Raw genomic sequence first — 26825 nt, forward strand, 5'->3', positions numbered from 1 at the left:
TTTGTTTGCATAAATGTGCGTGTGTGTGTGTCTGTGTGTGTGTGTGTGCTGTCTGAGTCTTAATTAAAACCTTCCTCTGAGACCTGACGGTTCCTTTTGAAGGAGCCTGAGCTGCCAGATGGCAACGGACAGAACCCAACCGCCGCGGCCATTTTGTGCCGTCGAAGGCAGCGGCCCTCTTAGTCAGAATTAGCCCCTCTGCTCTGTCAGAGCTGGTTGATTATTCCTGCAGGAGCGTTTGAGTGCAGCAGGTCTGAAGTAGATGCTGCTCCGAGGATACATCCACACCAGTACATCTTCATTTGGAGACACAAGTCATTTCCATCCCCGCGAGCAGTTTAGCTGAGTCTGAAGCTGACATATGGTTTGGCCAATGATATCGTCCAATATCAGCCTCACGCAGACGTATAGGAAAACAAATAATGCAGAAAATATGTGCATGTATGTGACATTTTACCCATAAAGACATTTTCTTAATCCAAGTTCTCCACATTTTGTTAGATCTGTTTACTTTATATTCATAGATATCAAGTTTATGGTTAAAATATCTCTTTTTTCATGAGGATTTTAAAACAAGTTTTTAGGTCTGATAAAAGTTTTTACTCCCTAATACCAGTATCGGCATCAGCCCACAAAAATCCACATCGGTCAAGGACACTAATGTTGGTCTGTGTCCAACTGTCTCTCTGTTTCCTGTCTTTACCTCAACACAACCAGGGAGTTTCAAACGTCTCCGCTCTAGGTTCTCAAAGAGTCTGTAGCCGTGTGGATGACGGGTGTTTACATAGCAACAGTAATGTTATTTAAAACTAAAACATAGTAGTATGGATGTAGCCTGAATAGAAAGAATTCTGGCTTTTCTAAATTCTTTCAGAGCGACTTCTTTCTTTACCTTTTCATACCGTGGTTCATCTTTGAGATGAAGAGACACTAGGTCATAAAACTGGGAGCATGGCTTTCTCTTATCGACAGGCAGCAGCTACAGGTGTCAGCTTCCTGAGGCCTGTAACACACGTACGTGATAAAGACACATTTCTTGAGTGGATGTGAGCAAGCAAGCTAATTAGGGCAGGGATCCAACAGCAGCATGGAGGGAAGGGCTAATATATCATGATGCAAAATACTGTAATAATGGCACCGCTTTAACATTCGCTCTTCTTGCCGTAGGACAGAATATCTCTTTTCCTTTATTCGACTGTGGCACCGAAAGAGATTTCAGGCCATCTATTTTATTTAGGGCAGAGATTTCACTACCTGTCTTGAGTATTCTTTCGTAAAGGGGCAGAAAAAAACCCTGCAGCAGCTTTGAAGGACATTGTTCTGCACGACGGGGGAAAATGTATCGTCGTCAGTTTTCAGTCTTCACTTACAACTCGTACCGCTAACCCCCTCCTGACGCCCTCCGTACTGTACCGCCATGAAAATATCCTCACGATTGACAGCAAGTGTATTTACCCGACATGTAACACAGATACATCACGCATAACTTGACATATATTAGACATGTATTGCACCCTGGGGTGTTGGTGGAAATGCAGAATGTGATAATATCCCCCCATCGCTGCCGCTGCGTCCCACATGATTAACTGTTGTGGGTTCTTTACACTTCGCCAGAGGCAGGCTGCCGCGAGGAGGGAGGCAGAGGAAGCGGCATAAACGTCTCCAGATACCCTCACATATTTATTAGCCCATCAAGCTGCCCCCCCACACCCTCAACCTCCATCCCTCAGCTATAAATATGGATGTCAACCAAGGTGTCAAGGCTCAGGCCCCTGTTAGAAATACCTGCTATTATGCCATAAAATGAGTGGGAAGCTGCTCAATGGCGCGTGATGTGTAAACTGAACTTTTTGTGTTGTTCTAATCAAATGCAACCCGGCTCAGGTTGTGGGGTGTTAATGAAGGTACACACATACACACACACAGACACACACACACACACATCCACCTGCCACGAACAAACAGCCAGCGCTTCACTTCTGCCTTTCATGCCTCTGAGAGGGAAGGTATACAGTCCGCACATAAAAGTTTCTGAATAACGGGAGCGGTTCAGGAGGACGATCTGAGGCGTTAACGAGACAGGCGGCTGGGAAGCGGCTCCTCCTGAAGACGGGAATTAACCTGCGAGGTCGCCCCGTTAAATAAGCAGCAAATGTTAACAGTTGTACCAAAAAAAGTATGAAAACAATGCACGTGTTGTACATTTAGAGACGTTCGGATCTTACCACTTGCCAGATGTCTTGTTTTTAATCAATTATCAATGCACTATGCATAAAACTCATAAATCCATAGATTCACACCTAGTTAGCACGGCTAGAATAAAGCTCTTGATGTCTGAAGCCTCTAAGGGGATATTTTTTATTATTTATGGGTCATGTTTTTCTTTAATGCAATAGAATTTGTATAATTTGTATAACATGTATAATGATATCAATGCACAATACGCACAATTTCCATAAAGCCGAGTATAAATACCTCGTTAGCACAACTAGAATTAAGCTCTTGATGTCTGAAGCTTCTAAGGGGATATATTTTTATTATTTATGGGTCATGTTTTCTTTGAAGCAATAGAATTTGTGTAATTTGTCGAGAGGCAATAATATAGATGTTTAAACCATCAAAGATCATCTGTTTTCTGGCTTTGTGTTAACACTTCAGCAGAGATTACACTCAAAGTCGGGGAAATATCTCAGATGTAAACTATTGTCACTTCGAAAGCTCATCCTCGCTTAATCCAACTGGAACAATACACAGTTCTCCAATTTCGATCTCTTGTAATTTATTTCAACAACATGTCAATTTTTATTGTGAAAACCCTGTACAATAGGCCTTTGTCATCTTTTCAAGAGTTTAATAATCACTATCTCTTTTGAAAGCTCTCAAACCCTGACACATTTTTTGTAATTGTATTACTACATTATTCTTTTCAGCGTCTGATACACAGATGAGTAAATGTGTTCATTAGGGGCCAAATTAAAATGCAGCGCTGCTAGAACTTCTTCTTGCCGGCGAGGATGAATCAGCGCCGGCGATAAAGTTGTTAAACGGTTCCGCAGCCGCGTCCTTGTGGTTGTGACCTCAGCCACGGCAAACTGCTGACCCTCGTTTTTTTTGGGGGCGGGCGGCTGTGTCGCTTAGTCTCCTTGACTCGTCCCGCCCAAGTGTCATCGCTGTGTCTGAACCAGTGGCTGGGAGCATTTCCTGCGACCGAGATCAGGGCTCTGCTCTATATTCCTTCTGTCTAGAGAACGGACACTATCAGGGACACTACAGTTGTGCGTCTGACTGCAGAAACTGTGGTTTTAACCTTGTTGGCTAAAGTGGAGTGTTACAGACCAGAGGACCCACGATGGCAGCTGTAGGTGTTTGGCTGTGTTGATGCTTCTCATGATGATCTGAGTTCCTTCTGTGTTTATCTGGAGAATCCATAAAAAAAACAAGCTCTGGCTTCCCCTGGATACAGAAGTTAATATAGCGTGTGGTCACTGGCTTTGTCCTTTTTGTAGTTTATTACCTTCCTCTCGTAGCTGCTGATAAGATCTGGTGTCCGTGCCTCATATGTGGCCGTGTCACTGGGTACACTGGGTACACTGGTCACCTGGACATGATAATCAGCTGTGTTCAGCACCACTGTTTGTCTTCTTTTATCAGCCGGCAAGATGGTGACGTTTTAATCTGTTTGTGCGTTGACAACAGTGCGAGCCTGGATCCAGATATGTACTTAAACACTATAGACAACATCCAGTGAATTGGGGGAAAGAAGCATTTGGACCCACTTCAAATATCAAGCCACACAGAGAATGTGTACTTTTGTTGGGAGGGAACAACCTGCAGCTACAAAATCACTGGGAGGAAAAAAAACATAAAGCTGAAGAGAGACGGATTTTATTTCCCTTACTTTATCCAAGAGTGTGGTCTTAAAGTTTCAGATCAGAGGAGAAATCCGAGAGCAGACATTTCACACACAGAAGCAGGAGAAACAAAATACCCGAGTTAAAGCTCAAGCGGTTTGAGCACAAGCAGAGCAGAGGGTTTGAGTGAAAGCACTACACACTCTCAACGTGAAGTCAACAAGTCCTGTTCCCAAGAAAGAGACAACTTTAAAACACACGACACAGAACTTAACGTTAAGGTTCTTAATTGTGTTATTATTCTTTTAAAGCCATAAAGGCGGTGGTCTAACTGAACTCATTAGCTTCTCACAACAATTAGACAGAGCTACTTTGCTTAAAGATGAGGATTTAGTCTTGCTGGCTCTGTCAGCGACGTTAAGACTTTGAATGGATCCAGGCCATTTGTGCTATTTACTGTATGTTGAAATACTCATCATGTAAAGTGGAGGATTGTTTTTTCGGGCTGACTAATGTCTGTTTAGCAGCCGTAAGTCCACCACTTATAGTAGCTGGCTCTCTGTGCTTAGATTTCCTACAACACTACGAGTAAGGCTGACAGACTTGCAGAATAAAATCAATACCTTTTGGCACAGTCTTGAGAAAACTGAGCATTTTCCAGGAAAGGATTTATTTGCAGGGCTGTTGTACAAGGTTCTATTTGATTGTGAAGGGTTTTGTTTTGTTTTTTTCCTGCAGTGGTTTCTTATTGAGTCACGTTGCAAGAATGTGATTTGCTAACGTTGTCGGATCTTTTCCTGACAATTACGATCAGTTGTGATCTTATTTGAAAGCAGAGGGACGTTTTACCGAAATTGATCTCGACTAAAAGGACTTTAAGTCAACGGAGAACAATGTTGAGGTTGATGAAATAAGACGATAGCCAACATGCTCTGTTTAACCCCAGGACTCAGACTAAATCTTAAGACAGCTGACAGTTACGGGGAAGTGGGAGAGAACTGGCCGTGGTATCCTCTGAATAAGCAGAGCACTGAGATATAATGAAGATATCAAGCGGCACGTAGAGCTCCACATCAAATTAGTTTCCAGAAATATCCGTAATGATGAGGAGATTCCCCTCCCCAGCACGGCTGCTCCCGGCCCCTACGCAGCAGTCCCACAAGCAGATGGCTGGATATGAATGCGCTTCACACATGAGCAGGGAGGAGACGAAATAACAATCTTTCCACCTTTACTTTGCAGCTGTTCCCCCCCACCCCCGACGAAGCGCTTCCCGATGATGCTCTGTAAAACATAATTTTAGAATCATGGAAATGCTCCGTGGCTCTGTGCCTTTTTTTAAACTCGGGGCTTGGCAGGAGTGTGATACAACACAATCCAGAGAGTGAATATTCGGCTGCATCCCCCTGATGCTAGTTTAATACACAGGACCCCCAACTTGATGCACCAGGTGTTTACACACTCCATATTCAAAATGTTCCAATAATATAAACCAAGCTAAACTCTCGAAAGTGCCGAGTAGTCGCTGTAATTAAAAGTTTCAAAGGAGGCAAATTTCAGACGGTGACAATATCTCTCCCGGTTGCCCAGAGGAACCGAAGACGTGTCAACAAGCTGCTGCCAGAACCGCTGCACAGCCGCTGTCGCCTGTAGTTCAGTCTGAACACAATCCAATATCGACACTAATACAATCAGTGTAGCTTGTTAAAACTTCACATCGGCCCACAGCCGGAGCTGTTACAATTTAATGTTTGATACAGCGTGGTAAAAACACTCGATACACAATGTCATTAGCTGAATACATAAAATATACACAACTGGAAACTAAGGGGAGCAGAACTGCACCAAGGCCCAACTCTCTCCTCATGAAACCACTTTTAAATTCACTAGATCTGCACCAGATTCTATTCGCTCGTAGACTTCAGTCCCCTAATGATGAGAATTGACTTTTTTTTCATCAAGAACCATGAATTATTTTGTGAGGACTGAATTAAAAATGTTGAAAAAGTGCAGAAATGTTCCCCTGCATCCGCCCCACCCGATCCAGATCTGCACCAAAATGAAATTGGATTCTCCCCTGACCCGCACCACATCCCCTCCACTAGGTTCTGTGCCAATCCACCCAGTAGCTTTTGTGTAATCTCGCTTCAAACAAACGCAGACAATAACATAACCTACTTGGTGAAAGTAATTACAACATTTAAGCAGCGAGTGGGCAGAATAAATCAGCACAAATTAGGCGACAGAATTCCGAGGTATTATTCTAGGACGAAATTAAAATTGTTTTCCTTTTTACTGGGTTGTTCTGGTAGAAAAACAACTCGAGTCTCGACCCCATTTCTTGCTCATAATGGTTTGATAACGACATCTTTGAAATCATAAAGATTTCTTTTGTTATATTTGTATATCGACCCATGTTATTATTATCAGTCAGGCTAGTGATGTAATCAGCCCACTTTACTTGTGCTTACTGAACTTTACTAAAACAGTTTGTTTACTCTTGAGTCTGACCTGGAGTTTAAGTTTGGGTCCATTTATTTATCCATCTATTTATGTGATGACAACAAGTCTAGAAGGGACGATGATAATAACTTAGAGACTCTGTGTGAAGGCTCTCGAGCTTTTTTTCTTTTGCTGGCAATGTTGAGACATGATTTGACAAAACAGCAAGAAGCAGCACTTGACTGTATCTTTGAGCCTCTTTGCTAAGGTCTAATACAGCCCTGGGACAGGAAGTGCATTTTAATAATCGCCTCAGTTTTTATTAACAGTCCAGACGCAAGATAAAATAAACTGGGCAAACGTGAACCGTAAAAAAAGGACAAAAAGTTTTGAATTCAAACTAACAAACCCTTAAATTCCCTACAAATGAGTTTAACATATCTTTTAAGGATTTGACGATATGCTGGACTTAACTTTTCAGGCACCAGACGTGAGCTTGGGGAAAATTCAGCTTCCCCCTCTTCACCTCGAAACATGTTTAATCGGTGATGGTATCTGCCTGGGCTGAAATCTGAAAGGAGGGAATCCCATCGCAGTTTGCTTTTGTTGTTAATGTCCAGGTAAATGTTCGTTTGCTAATCTCAATCCTGTGCTTGTCAAATGGAACTGCGACCAACGAAAGACAATGAAAAAAAACACATCAACAGCCAAATCTCCCCCTCCCCCCTCCCCCAATAATCATGCTCTTTAAATGCGATCTCCGAGTTCAGGGGCCGGGGCAGTGATCTATAATTACTCCTGTTGCGAACACAGCTCCGAGTCTTTCTCAGCGTCAGTTAGTCTGAAGATTTACTGCTCACGTAGCCGAGTGTGACACGGTGACGCACGGCTTACGGAGCCATTATGCTCATTTAAGGTCACTTGATAATACAGCAAAAGCTACGTGACTAAAATGTGAATGTGAAAGGTCTCCTTGTAGTTTCGGGGGGGGGGGGACAAGTCGTGGAGAAGACTCGTAGTTATGTTTTTTCTTCCACATGGAGGTGAATCATTGTTTCCACTCTAAGAGTAATGGTGTCCTTGAAGGCGGATTGTTAGGGTCGTGGCCCACGTTGCAGCTCAGTGGTGCCGTGTGCCGTACTGGGCTTATTATGCTGCATCACTTCACAAGATGCCAGTGGGAGTGCTGGTTCTAAACCTGCCCTGCTTGCACTACTCCAGAGTTTAAGAACTGCTTGAACTGAGAGGTTTTACAAACGCTGCTGTCCTCGTCGTTTCGTTTGACAACTCGCTGGCTGCGTTTTTAGTGTGAAACACTGACGTAGACATTCAGACCAGTTTGCTAATTGGGTCCTTTCGGTCATGACACGGCCTCCGCTGGTTTGTCAGCCTTCTTATTACACGAGCCTCTACTGGAAGAAAACCACCGGCATTAGCCTCGGCTCCCAGTGCAGAACGCAACATGAACTATCGGGTGTTTCTAACCCTGTTGTCTTTGCTGTTAGACTCTGCATTTTACAATTATACAACTGTTTACACGTGTAGGACACAGTTCTGCAGCTAACAACCTTCCTGTGTACACCTCAGCACTTAATTAACAACTTGGCGAGGGTCTCTTATGGGTTAAAAATCTTCCTTCGCTTGTGACGGAGGCCCGGAGCATGAACACCATGCAGGAATTGTCTCCCTTCTTCTTTTCCTCTCCCTGAAACCAAAATACGTGTAAATTGAAATTTTTAAACGATTGGCAGTGCAACCGAACGCCGCGCGGCCTTCCAGGGAAAACGTGGCGCCCCTGGAACATTAAGAAATATGCTGCTGATGGATTTACTTTCATTTAATTGCCTATTCTACTGTAAGGGATATTCTATTGTCTCCTCACAGATGAATAGTCGGAGAGAAATGAAAAGAGAAAAATGCAAAAAAGGTTGATTTATCACTTCTTTTTTTTTTTTACACTCCTACCTTTTTTTTTGACTTGGAGGAAAAAAAGTCAAAGCATCATCTTTTTCACAATGTGAACGCTCAATTCAGCCGTGGTGCCTGACAGACTCTTTTCAGACCAGTGTGTGTGCCCCCCCCCCGACAGTCCAGCTGTGGCTGCACCCACACCAGGAGGGTTTGGAGAGGGAGCGCTTCCAACCTTATCTCACCCTCCGCAGAGTGCCATTAAGACGGGAGGAGGAAACGGGTTCTCTCTTTACCCCGCCATCTCCCACGCTCTCTCTCTCTCTCTCTCTCTCTCTCTCTCTCTCTCTCTCTCTCTCTCTCTCTCTCTCTCCCCTGCCGGTGGTGGGAGATGAATTACTTATGGTGACCCAGGCCGGCACACACTCTGCTCGGGCCCGCCCGCTCCCTCAATGCCGCCGTTCCTCACACTTAGCCATTCTGTTCTGTCAGCTCGCACGCTGCCAGTCCCCGAGGCGGCGGACTTCAGAGCCACCTTCAGCAGCGTCTGGGCTGAGAGGCTGCTCGTGTCGTCTGCATCCTGCTGCTGTGTGGCCCACTGTCGGCTGGTGGGCTGCAGACACAGACATCTCACAGTGTGCTCCTTCTTCTGAGCGCTTCAGAGGTGTAGCAGTAAAGCATGCTAATGCAGCCAGTTAACCAGCCAATACAATAACATTTCCCGACTTATAACGATCATTTTGAAACTCATAGTCCCTATTACGTAATGGTATATTACATTATGCGGGAATGAATTAACCCAGGATCAGGTTTTATTACATTTTCTGCACATTGAGAGCGACAGTTTATTAAATTCTCTGTTTTGCTTCCTCATAAGTCTTTGCTGTTTTCTGGAACAGCATGCAGCCACATGAAATGCTTAAACGATCCCTGGAAAGCAGAACTTATGAAATTTTGTGCTGTAGCATTAAAATGATTGAATAGTAAAAGTCTCCCTTGAAACCCGCCGCTAATGAAATTCAGACCCTACAAGCTATAAAAGTGTCTAAACGACATCACAAAAAAACTCCCAAAATTAGTTCAATATCTCAAAAGTGATTAATCAGTTCCTGATGTTGTCTTAGCTGCAGGTTTATGACGCATATTAACGAAGGAAAGCAGAGATGAAGGGGAAAAAGTGTATTTCCTGCGTTCCTAACCTAAAAGCGCCGTTAAATTAACCAGAGCAACGCTTTAAAATTCTATGAGAGCTGCCTTCCCTCTCCTCCCTCTCTCCTGAGGTCAACGTTCACTGCACCGCGGCACAGAACAAAAGGCCCTGCGTCTGAGGTGATCAATCCTGAAGTGAGAGGGAAGGAGAGGGGAGCTCCGATGACGAGAAGCGAGAGGAGCAGCAGGCGGCGCTGAAGGTCACTCACAAAGGGAAGCCGAGAGTCTTCGGGAAAAACGTGCATCCTCCTTAAAGACGAGACCTTGTTAATGGTATCCTCTGCATAATCAAGCTAACGGGAGTCTCCTCGGAGCTGACAGGCTGCAGATTCATCAAAATGCGATGGAAAAGTATCGGGGGGCGGGTGGGGGGGCACTGCAGCACTGGTAGCCAGCAACCTCTGCAACAGTGTCTAGAGTTGAGCTTTTTACTTCAGCCAAGTCAACTCCAAAGAAAGTAACATGTGCACATGGCAGAGAAAACTTGTGGTAGATTTGTGTGGGTGTGGCACGTGCAGACATTTTGTGTTTTGCAGCGTTTTGGTGCGAAGGGGAGAAACGGTGCACCGTCACCTCACAGCGAGAAGGTTCTCCTGAGTCTGGGGTCTTCACTGAGTGGAGTCTGCATGTCCTCAGGGCTCTGGCTTCCTCCCACAGTCCAAAGACGTGCAGATTAAGTTAATTGGAGACTCTGAGGTGTGTGAATGTTTGTGTGTCTTGCTCCTGCGATGCGCTGGCGCCTTGTCCAAGGTTTGCTCCGCCTCTCGCCCAATGTCAGCTGGGATTGGCTCCAGCTCCCACACGACCCCCGGAGGATAAGCAGAGTCGATGATGAATGAATGTTTATATGTGGGTTGGTTGGATTTCTGGTGTCATTCACATTTTCTGTGTGTGTGTGTGTGTGTGTGTTTCCCCAAAGACTTCTAAACCCTGCTAATCTTAATTCCACAGAGACGATGCGTATAATTAGATTCTGGATCGGAGCCAGTGTGTTGCTCCTCACAATATAGAGGCCGGCTTATCGTCCCAACTTCCCTGCACTGCGGGTGACCCCCATTTGGCCGGGAAACATCCCCCACCCATCCATCATGGCACCGGGCTTATCATAAGCCCAGAACCTCTGTCAAACCCCTGCTCCTGTAGTTTCTGATTCCGTTTCATCTCATCCCAGGCTGCCTTCACCTACTTTACTTTTATGTGCGTCTTCTAACAGCAGCTGTCGAATCTGCTCCATCAGCGCCGCGCTCTTTGTTTTAACTTCAGAACCCGACCTCCGCTCACTCCTGCCACTCCGACGTCAACACCCCCCGTGCATCCGACTTCAGATCACTGTTGAAGATGTGTTCTCTGTAGGCATTTAGAAATATTGTACTTTTAATATGAGCACAAGTTGAAGTTGCTGTTTGTCTTTTTCTCTTTGTGTTACATGAGGAGTTCTCTCTCTCTCTCTCTCTCTCGCACTAACCTCTGCGTTTCTGGTACGGTACTTATTGCCGCTGTCCTGAGGAATTAGCATCTTAAAAGGGCAACACTAACCACTGCCCGTAAGACCTGCTCCCAAACACCCGTGCACATTACCATATTCCTACTGTATATGTCAGTGTTCGGTTTCCAGTCCTCCAGCGAGGCAGCACCGTGTTGATCTACGCTCTCCCCCTGGTCGGCACATCTCCACTCCTGTACATCCACCGCCTCTCCTGTCTGGCGTGAACCCGCGGGCGTCGGATGGCGTGCTACGGCGTGATGTGATGTAACGGGACATGTCATGATGCGGTGTGAAGCTGCGTAACACAGCCGCTGTGTGTTGCCCTGAAGAGCTTGTACCTGTGTTGTGTCAGTAACACAACCAGCAGAGAGCGAAGGATACATGTTATATTACTATCTGGTGTTTTTCGGTGGCTGTGGAGATGATGGAAGTTTAATGTCAGACTTTAAACCTGTGGATGTTACATAACGATCGTTGCTTCTGATGATGATAACGAAGTAGAGGAACTAAATTTAATGTAATTAAACTTTAACGGGTCCAGGTCCACTTGTGCTGGACCTTTGGACTGTGTCAGGTCGTCTGCATCTGTTGTGATGAAACTTGAAATATTCAAACTTTATCTCATTTGACATTTTAATCTTAAAAAGCTCCGAAAGACAATAAAACTTTTTAAAACATCTCAAATCAGCGATATTGTCAGTTTACATATTAAAGCAACACTATGCAGATGTGTTGCCTTAAAACAGCAGCTTGATGAAGATGAGTTCAGTGACTGTGAATTTATCTTTTTTCAGTCTCTCACCGTTCAGCAACTTGAGTGAAGCTGAACTGTGGATCAGTTAGAAGTTATTACAAACCAGAGTTTATCTCTCGATATTCAGCAGGAACCTTTTTAAAATATCAAGAGTTTTGTGGATTTGTTACAGCGGCAGCTCCTCTGGTTCAAGTAAAGGTAAAAGTGAGTAAAGCTAAAGTTACATAGTGCTGCTTTAACTCTACCACAATAAACTAGAATGTGAGAATTTGAGTTATGACCTGTACCGCCGCCAGCCACCAGGGGCTCCTGGCTTCACTCCTACAGAACAGAGGAAAAGAGTCAACCCACTGAGCTGGAGCCGAACGTTTATAACCAAAAATATCATATCCTGATTTTTATATCCAGGTAATGATAACATACCTTTAACCTTGAGAGTGTAGATGTCTTTGCAGATGTGGAGTTTCCACAGCGGCTCCATGTTTGGGATTCTTTACCACGCGTCGTGTCGATCGTCTGGTGTTTGTGTTTCAGCACTTGGCTTTTGATTTGTCGCTCTCGTGCGTCGACTCTCTCTCTCTGTGCTGTCTGACCTGATTCTCACGCCAGTGGTGAATGGAGGTGTGTGTGGTGTTTTCAAACGGTCGTGGGGACCAGTCTGTGGTGAAATACAGTTTCAGGGGTTCGTTTCCGACCTTTCATTCCCGACACCACGGCCCAAATAAGCTTTTACTCACCGGCTCCTCATTCTGTCTTGGCTGGTGTGAGTCAGTCTCCTGTTTGTGTTGCCTTCATGCAAATATCCTGCCTGCGTCTGAGCCACGTGGAAGAATGCGATGCATCGTCCACATGATGGTAAACATTGCCGTTATGTGATGAAGAATAATGTCAAACAGGCGTTTTCTATAGTCCCCGGATGTATCATGTGAGTTCTCTCTGCTTTGATTGGTTAAACGGTCTTTTAGTGAATCCTCTCAATAATTACTTCATATTTTCTATTGTTCGTCCACACTTCATTTTTCTTTTCTCATCTTTCGCTTTCTTTAAATCTCCTTGTTTTCGCGTCTCCTTCACTTTATTGTTCTCGCCGGTGCGCTCCTCTTTGATGGAGTATTGATCAGAGGCGTGGACGAGGCAGCGGGGAGCAGTGCGTACAGGAGGGAGGTAAACAGATCGGGATGGATGGTGAGGTGGACGGAGAGGTGCCGGGCGCAGGCCGCAGGAGGCCGGCAGAGAGGAAGAGGAAGAGTTCGGGGGATGATGGAGGTGGAAAAGACAGGAAGAGAGACAAAAAAAGACGTAGAGAGAGGGAGGGAGGTGAGGATCAAAGCTTTCTCCCTTGTCAGTATTCACAGCTTGCGTCCTCTACCCCCCACCTCACCACCGGAGAGATGGAGAGATGAAGCGCGGGGAGAAGCAGCGAGCAGCTAATGTCGTTTCACAGACAAAGATTCCCTCGCTCCTCTGTCTCTGCACTTTCCTCCCTCGCTCCCCTCCACAGTTTTCCTTCAGTGATGCTGAAGGATGATTGAGAGCTCTCCCGGCGCCGGCATTTCTAAACAGACGCATCAATAAGTAAATGGCTTGATGTGGAGCTGCGTGTGGACATGGTGTGTGTGTGTGTGTGTGTGTGTGTCCACTGGTAACTGCGCCCAGCGTGTGTGTGTTGGTTTTATCAGCCTGTGCACATGTGTGTGTATGTTGTCCGTGCAAAGGCCGATCCAACTCTCCATCCCCTCTTCCCAGAGGCGAACCCTTTGAACGCCTTTGTGTCTCTCTCTCTCTCTCTCTCTCTCTGCTCCCATTTCTTTTCTTTTCTGTGTTTGCCATCACTCGTCCCTCTCCGACATCCTCCCTTATTTTTCTTCTGTCTCATTTCCCTTCCTTTTCAGTTTCCCCCTCCCCGCTCCCCTCCCTCCGCCCTGCGCGCTCTGCTGACGCATTCAATCTCTCTGGCACGCCGCTGCTCACTTTGAGAATGCTCAAAGACAATCCTGTGCCAAAAGGCCTTCATGAATCCACAAATGTATTCTTTGGCCACATCAAATGATTTTTTTTTTGCTCAACCTGCTTTAATCAGCGTAGCCAACACACACACAACTCCGCAAACAAGGGATGAAACGAATGACGATGTGTTTTATAAACGTGTCGCTCGAAGACGATCGTCGCCGAAGTCCCCTCCCTCGGATTGAAGGAGCGTTTCAGCATCTTTCAACTTATTATGTTGGGTTTTCTGGCAGTAGCTCGACTCTTCCCGTCGACACTCGTCCGTGTTGTCTCCCGTCGCAGCAAGCAGCTGCTTTGTTTCAGCAAGAAAAGCTCCGTTTGTGTTCAGCATCAGAATGTGGTTCACTGTGTCTTTCTCTCGTAGCCGTGTCCTCCTCAGGATGCAGACACGGGAAGCAGTGGAGCTTTTAGCACCCATGGGAGACTGATATGTCCCTCTGAAGACCCAAACAAGGCTAAAAGGAGAGTGAATATTGGACTTCCACCCCCCTCATGGCCGAACATGAATCCCAATGAACACTGCTGTTGCGTCTCAGGTGGCAGCAAATCAATTTACACAGGTTTAAATAGTGAAGGTTTCGCTTGAAAACCCCAAAACTACTTAATTCTAAATGACATGAAACCAACAAATCTTCACACGTGTGAAGCTGAAGCCAAAACAATGTGTTGCAACAATCGCATGAATCGTGTGCAGTTGGATTTCTGATGATCAGTGAATCATATTTAAGCGCTCGTGCGCTCACGCTTGTCACGCGATCGTTTATGTATTTTTATCTTTACATATGTGCGTTTAATACAAACTTCACCTGCAGGCACAATCGCTCATGTGCTGCTACGCTGTTGTGCGTACATAATTAATTCCATTCTCTTTGTGTGTGTGTGTGTTTGTTTGAAAGACTATATTTGCACTCATAAATATACACACACAAACATTGATGGGTGCTCATATGCTGCTATATCTAACCTCCCAGCATGCATGTATGCAAATGCACGTGTGTCTATATATATATATATATACGCTCATGTCATATTCGGATATTTAGCCATATTTACAAAAACACTACAAACTAAGTGCCAGTTTCCGAAGCAGGCGACTTGCACTCTTCCTCCTCCTCTGGCTCCTGGTTCCTCTGGAGCAGCTGCCCACTCGCAGGACGTCGTTATGAGATCTGCACAAATAGTTAAGTGTGTCGGACTCGTGCCAGGTCGGTGGTTCACCAGATCAGATCTCCTCCACCTGATGGAGGCAGTGCAGAGGGTAGACGGAGGAGATGAATATTGTACGTCCAGGCCTTTTGGAAACGAATGCCCAGCGTAGTTATGGGGGAAAGAACTCGTAGTTTGAAGACGTGAAGTGATTTTAGAAACGAATCTAAATGGAGAATCTATTGTTTCTACTGTTGTACTTGTTTCTGCTGTATTTTGTCCTGCGTCGCTGTCGATAACAATCACATTTCAATCACAGTCCTCGGCTCTGAGTTGTGGGAACACACAGACGTGGTTGTTTACCACACATCTGACTACCTGTGTTTCCTCCCCTGTTGGGCTCTTATTGTCTGATTCCTTCCTCCTACAAAGGTGATTTTCCAAGTTAAACTCTATTATATCCTTTTGCAAATGGTGCAAATTGGATACAGGTTGTGAAAATGTTATTTGTTTGAAACGGTAATAGCGGCAGTTTGCATACAGCTCACAGGACAATAGAAGCTTCACAGCCGCTGGAGCACGACCTCGATGGAGGAAGAAATCAACCCAATAATGTTCGTTTTATAGCTTCGGCTCGTTGGCACGTGTCACTGACTCTCGTGTGAATTCTTAAACCGACTTTGGATGAATTCAGCCCCTTAAATCTACAGTTAGTCTATTTTATATTGAGATAAATCCAATTATATGATCAATGTAAATGAGTCTCAGGTGTTTATTGGAAAATGAAAAGTACAATTCTTACGATATGAAATAATGATAATGAAACTTGGATTATTTGTTAATTATATCACTGGTGTTAGAAAATTGTAAACAAATTATATTTAAAAGAAAAAGAAGAGCAATTACTGTGACTGTTGAAGTAATTCACAACAAAAGACTAAATAAATGCTAATGTTGCTCTGTTGCTGCTGGATGTATAAATATCTGTTCACCAACAGCTTTGCTAACGACTTTGTGTTTTTCATTAGCTCAGTTGTGTGTTTGCCTTTTTTGTTTTGCTGCTTCAAGCTTCAACTTGTGTGATTAGGAAAAGATTCTGAATCGTTCAGAAGACGAATCTGTGAAAACACATTCGTCGCATTTGCTGTAAATGAAAGATTTGCATTTGCAACAGTTTTTATCTTCAATGGGTTTTGTTCTTGGGTTTTAAATATTGTTGTTGAAACTTTATTGATCCCATTCTTGCAGAGACTTCTCCATTTGAGCGGCCTCTTGTTTTGCAGTGCAACTTATTGATGGTGGATAATTCCCCGGTCGTACAGCAGAAGTATGTTTTAGTGAGAAAAGCACAGGAGTTTCGGCGTTTTCTTAAACAAAGGTTACCTGCATGTTGACAGGAGCGCGGGCTGTTAGCAGAGCGAGGCTGAGGGAGTTGCACTGAATCTATAAAGTTTGTTTACTGCCACATTCAGATGCCCCTCCATCTGCTTTTTATCCTCTAAATCAATTCCGTTGCTTTGTGCAGTTGGAGAAGCAGCGCTTATGCAAACGGACGTCGGCTGAATGCAGATTCTCACTCCCTCTGCGCTGCGGCGGCGGCGCTGCCTCGCTGCGTCGGCTGCATCAGTATGACCGACACCGACGCTAAAATTCTTCAAGTTAATTAAGAGTTTACCTTCGTTACATTCCTCGGAGTGAAACATGGCGTAGGGAGAGAGTGTGTGTGTATGGAGTATTGATTCTGTTTTGTTTGGCAGAAAGTTACAGATCTGATTGTTGCCTAACAGGAGTTCTTGTTAATAGAATGATGTTTCAATCAAACACTAATCACATCGAGCGTCAGTGGGAGACGCACGAGGACCCGTGTTGTGTCGGCTCGCTCACGCTTCACTCAGCGGGATGTCTCGTCACGTCGGATTCTGAATCGGGTAAATGACTCGCTAATTTGGGTTTTCATTTGTTTCTGCGTGAGTGTGGGAATCCAAGGGCGTCAGACCGGGCACGTCGGATGCCTCTGGTTTTATTTGTGTATGTGCTAATGAGGCAACTCTCCGCCCATTGTGTTTGGATTCATTCATAGTTAATGGGTGTTATTGTTCTATTATGATTCGCACTTTATATTTATGGCTGCTGCCTGTAGTGTTGCTCGTCGTGACAGATTTGGTTTATAGTGTCTCCCTCTGTCTGATGTGAGATCCTTTTATAGACTCTCTCTGTTACTGTATCTCCTCCTCAGTAGTTTTATTATTCTCTGTTATCACTCCCACTTTTATGTTTTATTAACTCGCACATTTGCTAATGATCTCTCCTTTGCACAAAAAGTACGAGTTCAGTAATATGACTTTTGGAGAGAAAGCATCGCCGCAACAGTTCTGGTCAAACAAGGGAAGTCAAATGATGAATGAAGAGAAAGAGAGGGGTGATGCACGCACTGTAAATCAGTCATTTTTATATCGTACTGACTATGCCGTCACACAAATCGTTAAAATAAAAGAATTGATACCAACCAGGGATTATAGGATTATAAAAATAAAGTTTATATCTCATATTTATGTGTTTTGGAAGCTGTAATCACCAAATATGAGTTCAGTTTTTGTTGTTGATCTAATTCAACACTACTAACTTTTCAGAATAATAATAATAAGAAGCAGTGAGTTTACTGGAAAAGACACTCATGTTGTATTCGTTCTTTTCTGAAGTGTACTAATGAAAACCTTATTGTTTGATAAGTGGGTTGTGCGTCAGACTATTTCTCATTTTTGTACCGGTTCAACAAATATGAATTATAAAAGCCGTCCAGGATTTATGTTCTGCTAACCGGCCGCCTGCTGTAGCTGGTATTTAACAGAGCGACATGAGAGAGGTATTGATCTTCCTGCTTTATTTTTCTCAGCGAGCCTGCGAATCAGCACATTCCCATAAAAGTTAAACATTTCCTTTTTGAAAGTATTTCGACTGGAGTAAGAATAAGAGTTCAGCTCCTCCTCGTCCGACTGTCACATCGGAGCGGAGTGGGGGGGGAGAACACAGACACACACTCACAGACACACGCTGGAATTTAATGAGTTGGCTTCCTCCACAAAGAGAATCCGGGACAATAAATTTAGACACTTTTTTTTCCTAGTCAGGCTTTTACGACAGAGGAAAGAAAAAGAAACGTCCCCGTGAAGCTACTTCCGTTTCCCTTCGTGAGGATCTGATTTATAAAGCGTCAGATCTACAGGACAGAGCCGCTAACACGTCAATAACCACGATTGGCATCCTCAGTATTTTAATTGCTGTGTTGACTCTGAGGCCTTTTCACCTCCCGCTCGAAAACTTGACCCCGACGTGCGCACACGCGTTGACACGGAAACGCCGTGTGTGGATTCCGCTGTGATCTTTGGAGTCTGAGTCGCAGCGCTGCCCTTTGCCTGCACCTACTGTCCACCGGCGTAATGAGACAGAGGCCGAGGGACAGAGTCAAATATCCTTTGATTGTCTGTTCACACACGACCTCACACGTCGTCGCTGTTTGACTTTGAAGCATCAGAGGATGAATTTTCAAATAAAATCCTTAATTATGCGTTTTGTTGTTCTTTTTTTTACTCGTGTTTCTGTGTTTCCTGCTGCTTGTGCGACGCAGGTGCAGGTTTTCTCACTTCCCGTCTTGGCAGCAGACGCCATTTGTTCCTCTATTCATAGCACTTTGCTTTCTTTGAGACACAAAGACACAGGCACATCGCCTCGTTACTCTGGTTCCTGAGTTTCCTCTTCTCCTCCCATCATCATCATCATCATCTCCTCCTCTCCTCCGCCTCTCTCCTCCTTCCTCGCTCTCCCCATAATCACCTCCCTCCTCCTCCTCCTTTGGCCAAGGTCCATGTTATAAATCAGACCACAATGGGACTCTGCTTCCACCTTGCAGTGCTGGAAAGACACTAAATACAGTTTGAGAAAACTGGTTCTTTACTTGATTATTTCCATTATACCACATTTTAAGGGAAATAACTATTTATTTGACAACTACAAAATTCTTAAATACATAATTCATTTTACATTCAGGACATACAATATAATTATGGGTCATGTTTTTACAAGCAGCCCGTTCGAATAACGATAACAGTTTATAAAGTTATTATATATCATTTACTAATGTGTTAGTTTAGTTTAGATTTAGTTAAACTTGTAAACCCAGTGATACAAATTCATGATGATTTATAAAGTGTAAATGCATCATTTTACTTCTGATACTTAAAGGAGACGTATTCTGCTCGTGTTCAGGTCGATCACTTTAATTTGTGTTATTACTGGAGAACGTTTAAATGCTCTAATGTTCAGAAAACACACAACTGTTCAAAAGGCCGGACTACAGACACCGTGTTTCATCCCTTCACCTCCGACTTTGTCCTTTTACAAAAAGAAAAATATATAAATAACACACCAGAGGAAAGAAACACCGACAAGTCGTTTGTCTCCTCTCAATCGAGCATGAATAATTGTGTACAGAAATAAGCCTCAGCTTGCAAACAGTCTTATCATCTCAAACTTGATAATCCCTCTGTGTCGTCTTCACAATCTGTTGCATTAACCAGAGTCGATACACAGATTATTTATTGGTTTTATTGGTCTGTGTGTTGATGATGCTCACATTTACCAATTCAATAATGACTTGTACCTCGTTGATTTCAAACACCTCATTATTCATTTCTACAAAGTCACAAAAGATGAAACCACACCTGCATCACACTGAGGCGGTGGATTTGTACAAAGTCTGTTTATCTGTCAATGACCTTCGCACTCTTCCTCTTCCTCTTCCTCCTTCTACCCTAGCAACTGCTGAGAGAGATGCAGCAGATGGCGAGCCGGCCCTTCGCCACCATCAACGTCGCCTTGGAGACGGACGAGGAGCCGCCTGACCTGATAGGAGGAAATGTGAAGGTGAGCTCAACCTTTTTTTTCTTCGAGCAATCATCGGCGGCACCCCCGGACATCCACCTTTTGTCTGTGCTGAGAGGGCCCCCGAGCTGGGAGGCTTCATCTGTCATCGACGGTGTCGCTCGCCGTCCCTCAAGCGGGAGCTCTGCCGTGTACCGCCGACTGCGACTGCATCTGTTTTACGTCAGTTTTGAATCTCTTTAAGGAGATTCCATCAGTTCTCAGCTGCCCGCGGAGTCTCGACTGAGCTCCGTCAGGGAAGAGGAGTGTGAAAGTGTGGCGCAGGTCTACTCCACATAATGAGGGTCAGTGCGGTGTACGTTTGCTGTAAAAGACTGAAGGCCGATGACGATGAAAGTGGGCTGCTGATGAGTAACCATTATTAACATTATGCCGGTTATTGTGGGGAGGCAGTGAATTCAACTGGGAATGAAGTCAGTTAACCCTGGAGTTAAATAAATGCAGATGACGGTGTAAGGAAATGTAGATTAAGACTTTACTGGCAAATCAGCAGAGGCAGCAATACTGAAGATGTTTGGAGAAATATAAAACGCCTACTTGCAGGAAATGTTTGTGTGGCGGCAGGAAAACAAAGAACATTAGGTGGCAGCATTGGAATCAAGGTTCATCGCACAAATACTCTTGTTGTGGTGCATCAGACCATCTGTGTGTCTGAAATACTGGCAGAGACACTGAAGGTAGCGAGTTCTGTGGAAATACAGTCGTCTCTCAAAGACACTCATGTAGGAGTGTGGCCAAAAAGAGGGTTTGTGTGTTTCCTACAATACGACTCCCACATTAAGAACAAGCCACGTTGCTGGGACATTATTTTATTTGAACAGATATTAAGCTCAGGGCCAAGTTCTCAGTGAAGTAACGGTTTGATCACAGCGTCTCGAACATGAACACTTGAACAGTGTGATTACAGCAACATCAAATGACAGAAACCATCTTTAAGAAAAACGTATTTTTTATTTTGATCCATGTCCTATCCACTAACATGGAGGGGGCGGGGGTTTATGAGCTATACTGCAGCCAACCACCAGGGGGCAGTAGAGTCCAGGAATTCATTTTTACTTAAACATCATTAAAAGGGAATATTAAGTTGAGGCAAAGTTTCCAAACATATAATAACCATTTGTGAGGAAGGAAATCAAAGTTAAAATCCAGAAAAGCAGTTCTTCGGCTTCACATTTCAGGATTACGTCTGATTTCTGTTACTCTTGTTTGGTTCCAGATAATGAATTTACTGTCATTACTTTCCTTTTATTTTATTTTATTTTATTTTATTTTATTTTGTTGACTTCCAAATCGCTAAAATTCAATTTCTCTCGCTGGCACCTCTCAGGCCTGGAGTCATCGCTCTGTCTCCGCCGCGGCAGGAGTTTTGTTTGTGCTGCTGGAAGTCGAGGTTTAAATACAAATCATCATCATCACCAAATCCGTTTAAAAGTTGAGATTGAGTCTGAAGTTTTTTTCGCTGGGTGAATTAAAACGTGAAGCTCGAGCTGCCGGAGACTCGCGGTGGAGAGGACTTTATTATAGGGCAGAGTTTGAGGCAGCGGCGCAGTGGAAAGTTTGGCTGGAGCAGATTTAAATGCAGATATAGAGGCACGGAGGCGGAGAACATTTAAAAGTAAGAATTGTGCCGGGGTTATAGAAATTGCGGTTTGGATATTCAGCGGGCGCGGCGCCGCAGGCGGGTTGTACCTGTGACTGCACTTTGTGATGAATGACCCCTGAATGCAGATGTGGTGCAGAATTATGGGGGCTGTTTCTGCAGGGTGGCTCGGGGGCCCCGGCCGCTCTGACAGGGGCCATGCGTCTCGAGGGGCCCGGCTCCCGGCCCAAGGTTACACCCAACAAGGGTCCCGGGCCCCTCGGGAGCGTCGGCAGCGAATCCCTGCTCGGACAGACGTTATCCTGCCTCCGCTCCTCTGTCCTCACTTCTCCTCCTTTCTTCTCATCTTCTGCTCCTTCCTCGTTTATTCAGGTTAAATCCTTTCTTCTCACTTACTCTTTACTCTTTACTTTGCAATTTATCATCTTTTTGTCATTTTCCTTTCATCTGTTCTTCTCATTCTTTCTCAAGATTATCTTTATTCCTCTCTTGTCTTGTCTTGGTTTTCATCTTCTTCTTCTTTTGTCTCTTTACACTCTTGTCCTCATTGTAAGTTTTCCTACATGTCCTCTCCCTTCTCCACCTCTTCCCCTGTCCTCTCCTCTCTTCCGTCTTGTTTTTCACTCTTTTAATCTCCTCCCATGTGCCCAGTTTTTCTATTTGCTTTTATGTTCTTTGCAATTTATCGTCCTTTCATGTCCCTCACGCTCCTGTTTCTGCTTTTCTGTTAGCGTCGCTTTTCCTTTTCACTTTTCGGGTTTATCTGCTTTCCTCTCTCCTTTGATTTTTATCATCCTGTTTCTTCTCGGATGTGTCCTCTTGTCACCTTTCCTTGTTCCCCTCTTCACTTCTCTCTGTTTCCTTTTATTCTCATTTCGTGTATTCTTCATTTCTCTGTTTTCTTTCTCTTCTCTCAGCGTCAGTTATTTTGTCTTCCTTCCTTGTTTCGCTTGTTATTATCACTCTTCTCTTCTATTTTCCCCCCATTACTGTGTTATGTTGTTTCCTCTTTCTGTTGTGTCTTCATGATTTGTCTTTTTTAGTTTTGTCCTCCTCTTTGCGGTGTTTATCAACCCCTTTTCTTTTTGTCTGTTTCGTCTTTTACGCCTCTTGAAATCTGTTTTCTTTTCCCGGTATCTTTTTGTGTCTCCTCTCGACATCCCTACTTCACTGTGGCGTTCTCTTTCTAATTTATTAGCCCTTTACTGATCCTATCAGCTGTCTGGGGGTTTCTGTCGCCCTTATCTGCTGCTTGGTGTGTGTGTGTGTGTGTGTGTGTGTGTGTGTGTGTGTGTGTGTGTGTGTGTGTGTGTGTGTGTGTGTGTGTGTGTGTTCTACGTCTGCCTGTTTGTGTGGATGTTGGCTTGTGTGCGCGCCGTGTGCTGTTGTTGTGTAGAAAGAAAAGACGCTGCTCGCTGTGGAAATCAAGCGCCCACCTCCTCCTCCTCCATCTCTGCTCTACCTTTTCTTCTCCCACCTCTATTCTTCTTTACTTCCATTCTTCCCACCCTGCTCTCCTTCTCCGCGTCGGGGCAGGAGCAGCCCAGGAGCAGAGATCCAATTTAGATCCTCCTCCTCAGCTTCCTGCGCCTCCACCAGCTCAGACGGCGAGCGCACTCTCTCCTATCTCCTCCCGGTTCAGATTGAGCGACTCAGAGCAGGTTCTTCCCCTTGTTTCCGTGCTGGTTTATCAGGACGCTACAGTAGTGTATTAAGACCCGCGAAGAGAGTGTGTGGGGGGGCCAGGCGCTGCACTGCACAGCGAGCTGCAGATCATTAAAGTTGTTTATTGCCTCAGTGGGATGTCCAAAGTTGCTCCGCCGATGAGATATATTCACTCGGCTTCTCCCAAATGGAGCCTGTGGCCCCAGCTCACGGGCAGATGATTACCTTTGTGACGTCTAACGCTCGTCTTTTATTTATAGAGTCGGTGCGACGCGAGAAAATTGGGACATGTGATGTAAAAAATGAAGGGCAACAGTTGTGGTTTATCTCACATAGTTGTGGTTCACCATTATCTCCCCTCTCTCTCCGCCGTGGTTTGCAAAAAAAGAAAAAGGCATTCGGCAGATTTTTAAACCAATTGTGGGAGTTTGATAACCTTAAATTCTGTGTTTGCAAGTGGAGGAGACAAAAAGAAGAGCGGTGCCAAAGTTCAGAATACCAGAGGGGAGCTCAATTATGATCATTTCTCACAGATATGTGCACGGCAGAATTTGTGCTTCATGAATTCCTAAACCAACAGGACGACTCCCTGTTTTGTTGAGATGCTCACGAGCCAGAGGAGGCATGCAGCAATGCTTTATGGGTAATGTAGAAGCAAATTGCCTGACGTTACTTGAAACATATTTCAAAGCAGGAACGGCCTTTTTCTATAATGTGTTCCTGTGGCTTCTCCAGAGTCCAGAAGTTTCAGGAAAGTAAAGTAAAATAGTTTTTCAGCCTGAAAACTTCAAAGATGTTGCAGGTGGCCACCGGTGAGTCAGCGCTCATGAATACGTATCGTTTAAAGAACAGTGCAGAAAGTGGAGGAAGGTTGAAGCAGCGCTGAAGACAAAAGTTATTTGTTTTGCAGTAATCAGACATTAAGCTTCTCACATTTTTTTAGAAAGAAGCTAAAACACTTTTTTTTGGGATGCACCCAATTGTGATTTTTGGCAGCTGAACCGTATTTTATGTACAAGGGAACAAACACAAATTGAGTTGCCAGTTTTTTCGGACGGCGTTGAGAGGTGAAAAAAAAACAAAACTAAATCTAATGCTCGCCCACGTTTCTTTATCGAGACTAGATATCAAACAGAATCATATGAAGTTGTTCTCTCTCTCGGACTCAGATCCACCACTGCCTGTACCCATCTACCATTATGTTCATGTACTCCCTTCTGTGTTTTAACCTTTTGTTTTCTTGTTGAGCTGCACTTTGTACTTTGTGTTTTTATTATCACTGCAGACGTCTTCACCGAGTAAGGACTTGAGAAACGTTCACTCTGCAGCTGCGTCAGAGTAACTACACACTGACTGATCAAAGAAAAACACGTAACAAGTTTTTACCAAATTGTACGAAGTGCTGCTGCCTCGGGTCACTGACTGAGATTCCAGGTTAGGAAACAGCTGCTCTCTATCTCACGCGTCTCAGGTTGAGAACCAAAATTCTAATTTACTAAAAACAATATTTACTCAAACTGTTTATCTCCAATTTTTCTGCACTGTTTAGTTTCACTGTGTTGCCGCACGGCTGTTTATTATGGAAGCCCCCCCCCCCCGACAAAACAGATTCTGTGGCAAACAGAAGCCGGCTGAATAATAACTCCTCGAAGGTGGCTCAGTGGAAGTGGCTGCACTCGGTGAGTCACAGCACCGGGGACTCGCTGGACTCGCTCTCGTCTCCGTCAGAGGGGAACTCATCCGCGGCTGCTGCTGAAGTACAGATGAATGCAGTGGATGGAAGCGGAGCTGCATGCAGTTGCAGTGTGTGCCCACATCAGTGTGTGTGGGGGGGGGCTCAGCAGTGAGCTAATTACTGGAGGTAATTTAACAAAACCTTTGGCTGCTCTGCCTGGCCGGTCTAGATAACTCTCTGGAGGAGGTTGGTCTTGGGGGGGTCGAGTCGAGGGGAGGGGCCCCAAACACTTTATTTATTTTTTAAAAGCATTTGCTGAGGGATGTTATTAACTCGCAGCCTCTGAAGAAGCCCACGGAAAAAACAAGACTCTGCCTTTGGGAAACATCTTATACAGAAAAAAGCAGAGTTTAAAGAGAAGGATAATTGAATTCCACAAGGTGTTTTGTTTTGTTTTTACACTTAATTACTGCACCGTCCAAAACAAGGTGGACATGTGTGTTGAGGGAGATAAATTGTGTTGTCTTCTTGGGAGGTGCGCACAGTTGTTGTTGTTGTTGTTGTTGTTTTTGTCAAAAATGGAAAGTGACGCTCCAGGTTCGCACACAGGTTGAAATGGAGGTTTGCACGTTGGTTAGCGCTCAGTGCGGTCGATCACCCAACAAAGTTTGTTGAAAAGAAAAACTGTCACATTCCACATCAGTCTGACAAACCCCTTCCACTTCCAAACGTGTTCGCCGAGCGTATCCTGTCTTCGGTTCGAACACGAGATGCCGCTGTTAGAGAAATGAGGAATGAGGACGTAAACAAGCGAGAACCTAAGAGCAGCTCCCAGCTGCCGCGCTGGAAAATGGACTTGGCAGACAAGTTTCATGACAGCCCTGAGCTGCAAAATTAAAAGCTGCCAGTCTTCTTCTGTACGTGTTTATTTATTCTTTACACAAGGAGTACAGATGTGCTCCTGTTATCATGGGCAGCCCTCTCTTCTTCTTTTTTTTTATTGTATACTCTCTAGATGAGGAAAAATAAGATTTTAGCTTGAGGCTAAAACAGACGCGTGGACTGGAGCACGCTCATCCTGGCTGGGCGGCTCCTGGCAAGGCCAAAGTAATTGTTTCATCTTTCCTCGTACCGAGGGATCCAGGAGTGGAATTAGCCAAGTGTGTTATTGCTCCTCCTAACGTCGCGTTGGAACAGTTGTCAGTATTCTCACTCGCAATCCAAGTCCGCTGCGTGTAATCAGGTTCTAGAAGCGTGAGTTTGAAACTGAAAAGAAAGGATCCTTTGTTGTTCTTATTAACTCATCACTGATTAATCACACAGAGCTGTGAGTGATATTCATATGTTGTGACGCTGAGGAGCGATATTGGCTTTTCGCTGCAGTCTGGTGGAAAACAAACTGGTAATTTGCCCATTGGTAAATTAAGAAACTTTTATCTGGTTCTCTCCCACCTCTGGTGTGACTTTTTCGTTTTCACTGGTTATATAAGATGATCAAATTGGGAAAAAAAGAGTGCAGCCATTTTCTCCACACGTCAGTCTTGCCATATCAACTTGAAATTTAAAGAATAGGCGTTCGTGGCTGGAATCAGAGTCGTTGACTTGATGAGGTCTGGTGCCGTCGACTCTAAGAAGCAACAGGTGCAGATCGATATATTATTTCAATCCTGTAATTGCCTCTTTTCAATAGAAGTTTGCATTAGAGGCCCGAGGTTCAGCCGGGATTCAAACTGAAGGGATTCAAACGAGAGAAGAGGCCGAACTTCTGCCTGTTGATTTTCTCTGGGTGTGTCTGTTGTATTCTTGAAGAAGTGGCTAATTACACCTTGTTAGCTTGACCAAGTGGAGTCAGTCTCAGCTGTCAATCATGACGTTTCAGCCCATTTTTATAGCATCAAAGAAGTTATTAAAATCAAACTTATCAGAAATACATCAGTGAGACAACAACTCTAGTCACATCAACCTGTGTCTCAATTCAAATATCTCCATACATTTGTTATTTTAGTTTGTTTACATTAATCCCCCTCGTTTCTCCGAGTCCAAACTCTGCGTCGATGATGTATAGTTTAGTTTCCAGTGAGTTCTGGGACTCGAACATGTGTCTCAGCGTGTTGGCTGCTGCTGCTGCTGCTGCTGCTGCTGCT

General features: G+C 44.5%; 1 protein-coding gene across 2 annotated transcripts in view; it reads left to right on the forward strand.

Moving 5' to 3' along the window:
- Window positions 1-26825, forward strand: part of atrn (attractin) — a 113304-nt gene that overhangs the window by 75065 nt on the left and 11414 nt on the right. For both annotated transcript variants that reach the window (XM_035168953.2, XM_047341591.1), the window contains exon 27: window positions 19616-19723. In XM_035168953.2, coding sequence (XP_035024844.2) covers window positions 19616-19723 — 108 coding nt within the window. The remainder of the gene's footprint in view (window positions 1-19615; window positions 19724-26825) is intronic.

This window comes from Hippoglossus stenolepis, chromosome 10 (genome assembly GCF_022539355.2).
Source record: "Hippoglossus stenolepis isolate QCI-W04-F060 chromosome 10, HSTE1.2, whole genome shotgun sequence".
In the NCBI taxonomy this organism is placed as follows: domain Eukaryota; kingdom Metazoa; phylum Chordata; class Actinopteri; order Pleuronectiformes; family Pleuronectidae; genus Hippoglossus; species Hippoglossus stenolepis.